Source organism: Emys orbicularis, chromosome 13 (genome assembly GCF_028017835.1).
Source record: "Emys orbicularis isolate rEmyOrb1 chromosome 13, rEmyOrb1.hap1, whole genome shotgun sequence".
NCBI classification, from domain to species: Eukaryota; Metazoa; Chordata; order Testudines; family Emydidae; genus Emys; species Emys orbicularis.
Window position 1 is genome coordinate 13,564,838 of NC_088695.1, and position 4,943 is coordinate 13,569,780.

A 4,943-nucleotide genomic window follows, 5' to 3' on the forward strand; every position below is an offset into this window, starting at 1 on the left:
AGTCTACAGCAGCTGAATATCTGGCACAATCAGCATTTCCTGACTAAGAACTATTCAGTCGGCTGACCCTGCCAGCTGTTACTCATGAAAGTACTTCTTACCCCAGATACCCCAATGTTATTAATTAAACTACTGATGTCCGCAGACCTACTCACATGAGTAAGGATTTTGAGGGTTGGGTCCATTTGAGTGTTTGCATGACTCAGCCCCTAACTTGTGTGTTTAAAAGAAGGACAAACAACTGCCCTGATAATTCACTCACACCAGTTTTTTGCTCTGATCTATCTCCAATGACTTTAATACAGCCACTCATCATTTGCCTCAATGAAAGTGATGGGAGAATTTGGGCCTGATATATCTAGTGATTACTAAAATTCCAAGTCTGATCCTTTCTCACAGCCAAACAGAGTGTAAGGGAGTTAAATATCTAGCTCCCATTGACCCATTGACTCTCTGTGGGATTTGGAAATCTGAATCCCCTTTGGAAATCCCAGTTGCAATTTTCCTGAGCAGATTGCTGTGGTTGAGATTTTCAAAGATCACCAGTTTCCATTGACTGAAGTGGGCACCCAAATCCATTAGGATGGGATTCACAAAGGAGTGTAAGGGAATCAGGTGTCCAACTCCCACTGAAATTCAATGGGAATTGGGTACCTAACTCCCTTAGGCACTTTTGGAAATTACACCCTGTGACAGCCTTGAAAATCACAATCTGTGTGTTTTGGATGTGCTGGATCAGGCTGGCCAGAAAAAATACACATACTTGACTTAAACCTTATATTCATCCACAGGACATATATAGTGTGGACAGCATCCTAGATATGTTCTAGGAATTATTTTGGAGAAGTTCTGTAGCATTTGTTATACAGGCGGTTGGACTAGATTAGCACAATGGTCCTTTCTGGTATTAGAATCTATTAATCTAAGCACTGCATTCTTCCCCAGATCTTTACCCAGGAAAAAAAAGGGGGGTTAGTGGGTTATAGATTGTTGTAATAAGCCATAAACCTTTATTAAGTCCATGATTTTTAGTTTCTAGAAAAGTTATGAATTTAAGCTCCCAGACTCCTCCTTTGAAGGTGTTGTTCAGGTTTCCTTTGAGGACAAGGACTGTGAGGTCAGATATGGAGTGATTGTTTTGTGACAAGTGTTCATCCATGGGTGATAGGGTGTTTTTGTCTTTGTCATGCAGCTGCTGGACCGGTAGAGCATCCCCCATCTTCATCCACCAGAACTTTGGTCTATCACGTGAAAGGTAAATATTCCCAGTTGGGAATATAATATTGGTGCAACGATTCAATGTTGTTTACACTGCACAGACATAAGGCTGCTGCTAGAAATTCCTTGATGGATAATAGTTAATAAAACAAATTAGCTAAATAGGGCCTGGCCACAGTCTTCAGTTCTGCTACTCCCTGCAGATAAAGGCAATCGGTGACGCTGATGTACTTTACTGTGTGCATCTACGCAGTACAAAACCACTGCAAGAAGCATGAGGTCATTTGTTGAAATAACTTTATATGCACAGAGAAAACAGGGAGTAGTATTAGATCCATATAAGACAACTTTGACTGCTGAATTTCTGAGAAGAAGAGTTAAATAATGCATTCTGATCACGGCACTTTTGAAGGTACAATATGACCATACCAATTGCTATAATACTTAGTGTCTCTGTATAACTGGGTTATGCATTTATAGGTACAGAAAATCTAATATGGGATTTGTGAATTGAAATACTGTTTTTATTATTAAGGTACTTAGCAATAAAAGCAAAAGGCTAGATTCTGATATCATATAACAGATCTATAAATCTTAAATAACTCCCTCTGAAGTCCATAGTAGAGCTGGTAAAAAAATGTTGAACACTTTATTTCCTCCTTTGCCTGAAAAATGGCTTTGTATCGAAACTGAAATTATTTTACCACAGGAAACTGAAAAAAGAGACCAAAAATGTGCAAAATTATATTGAAACAAAAATATTTAAAAAAAAATAAGTAAAAAAAATTGAAAATAAGAAAAAATGAGTGAAATGAAGACAACTTCAGATTTTTTTCCCCAGCTCTTAGATAAAATTGTCAAAAGCACATAAGAAACCTAGGAACCTAAGTCTCATTAAAAGTCAATGGGACTTAGACTTTGTCTAGATAGGGGAAATTGACTGGCATAACTATTCTGGACTAATTTATCTATTGTGGAATAACTCCCCCATGTGAACACTGTATTCAGAATAAAAGTGATTTTAGTCTAGATAAATCACTCTGCTTTGTAAGCAGAGTAATTATTCTGGAATAAAGTAATTTTTATTCTGGAATACAGAGTTCACATGGGAAACAATTCTGGTATAGCTGTTGCAGACAGCTTATTCCACAATAGCTATGCTGGTTGATTTAAGTCCCATTTAGGCAAGGACTTCAACTTCTAAGTGCCTAAGTTACTTTTGAAAATAGGACTTAGTCTCCTAAAGAAATTCTTGTCTTGATTGTGATATGAATCATCTAGGTCTAAGTCTCAAAACCTTGCATCTGGCAGCATTTCAAATATTTTCCTTTTTGTATTAGCTGTGTTGTCCCTGTCTTTTGCACAGAATGGTTTGCCATTTTTTGCATGTTGAATTGGTTTTCTTAAACATGTGCGACACAAGATCCTTAACTCTTTCAAATTGGCCCAACCCCATTGAAGACACTATGTAAGATTTGCATGAGTTTGACTCTGCAGTCTTAACTAAAACAAGTTCGCATTGATGGGAGTTTTCAGTGGATGTGGACTCAAAAATTAGCCCCAAAGATTTCTACAAACAGTTAAAAACATGCTTACTGCTTATTATCGTGAGCATCCATTCACATGAATTCCACATCTTCAGCTGGTGCAAATTGGCATAATTCTATTGAAGTTTTTTGTAGTTATTGAAGGTTTTTTGGATTTTTTTTTAAACTTTGCCTGCCTATAAATTTCAATGACTATAGATGGAAATATTTTTCCTCAATCTGTATGTGTACTGTGACATCGACATTTATCAACATTTGCTGATAAAAATTTAATTCTTCAAAGCTGACCTATATGTCATAGTGTTTGCAGAATTAGCAGAGCTGCTCGAAAAATGGAATTTGCATCCTGTAGGAAATTCTGATACTTCAACATTTGTTTTCATTGCAAACTGGGGCAAATTATTGAAATATTATTTTTTTTCTCAAACAAAAAAATCTGTATTTTAAAATGAAAAAAAAAGACATTTTTGATCAAAATGAAATGTTTCTTTCATCATTTCAAAATAAAATGTTTTTTTAATGTCGTCAAAATTAAAAAAAAATGAAATGTCAAAATTAAATGAAAAGTATATTTTGAAATTGACATTTTAATTTGAAATGTCAATCTAGAACTATATTTCTCATGAAAATAAAAAAAATCTTGCAATTGTCATTTTCCTTTCAATTTCATTTAAACTACGTTTTAAGATGGGAAAAGTCTTGTTCATACAATTTTGACCATGTCTAAGAATTACTCATTATTGTATGCACTCATATACAGATATTATCAATGCTGGTTTACATTTATCATGTCTACCACCACCTTTTTCACTTAAAAAAGAAAAGAGTCAGTGTGGACCAGAGGATGTTTTTCTAAGAGATCTGCTCTAGCTAATATTTTGGAGAAGTTCTCTGGCCTGTGTTGTACAATAGGTCAGACTACATGATCACAATGGTCCCTTCCAGCCTTGGAATCAAAGAATCCAATCTCCGTGTTTCCTTGTACTCCCCTGTCTGTCTGTCTCCATCTGTTGTCTCTAGTCTGATACTTAGACTGTAAAATCCTTGGGGCATAAACTGCCCTTTTGTTCTGTGTTTGCACAGCACCTAGTACAATTGGATCCTGGTCCAGTACTGATGCTTTTATGTATTATGGCAATAAAATAAGTAATAAATAAATATTTATTATTATTAATAAAGCCCTTTTTCTCAGAGCTAACAATGTTCTTCTGGGTTTCTTTTTCTCTCTGTGAAGACATGCCTGACGTAGAGGGGGAAAACCAAACAACCATCACAGAGTTCATCCTCCTAGGATTTGGTGACCTTCATGAGCTGAAGATCCCTATATTCATGGTGTTCCTGGCTGTCTACATAGTAACACTCACAGGGAATATCTTGATCATTGTGACGGTATCATATAACCACAACCTGCACAACCCCATGTACTTTTTCCTGGGTAACCTGTCTGTCCTGGAAGTCTGCTACACTACCAGCATCGCCCCCAAGATGCTGAAAACTCTTCTGGTTGTACAAGAAGAGGTTTCCTTCTCTGCTTGCCTCCTGCAGTTCTACATCTTTGGCTCTCTGGCGGTTGCTGAGTGCTTCCTGCTTGCTGCCATGTCCTACGACCGCTACTTGGCCATATGCAAACCACTGCATTATGCCTCCACCATGAGCTTCCAGCTTTGCTTTCAGTTGGCAGCGGGGTCATGGGTTATTGGGTTCCTCTCACTGGTGGTCACCATGCCCATGGTTTCTAGGTTACCTTTCTGTGCTTCCAAGGAGATTGACCATTTCTTCTGTGACCTGACACCCATCATTAAACTCTCCTGTGGGGATACCTACATGGTCAGGATACCGGCTTTCATCATAGCCTCCCTTGTGTCCTTCTCACCCTTCCTTCTAACCCTACTGTCCTACTACAAAATCATCTCCAACATCCTGAAGATCCCTTCTGCCACAGGGAAGCAGAAAGCCTTCTCCACCTGCTCGTCCCACCTCATCGTGGTGTCTGTGTTCTATGGCACGCTTATGGTGGTCTACGCGGCTCCCATAGCCAACCAGTGGCCAAACTTAAACAAGGTCTTCTCCATGCTGTATACAGTGGTGACCCCACTGATCAACCCCATTGTATACAGCCTGCGGAACATGGAGGTTAAAGAGACATTGAGAAAGCTTTTCAGTAAAAATTCATTCTAA

General features: G+C 38.0%; 1 protein-coding gene across 1 annotated transcript; it reads left to right on the plus strand.

Annotated features, from left to right (window-relative positions):
* Window positions 1-4,001: 4,001 nt before the first annotated feature.
* LOC135887462 (olfactory receptor 6F1-like) lies at window positions 4,002-4,943 on the plus strand. Its single transcript, XM_065415213.1, has one exon. It carries the CDS (start codon window positions 4,002-4,004, stop codon window positions 4,941-4,943), a length of 942 nt encoding a protein of 313 aa, XP_065271285.1.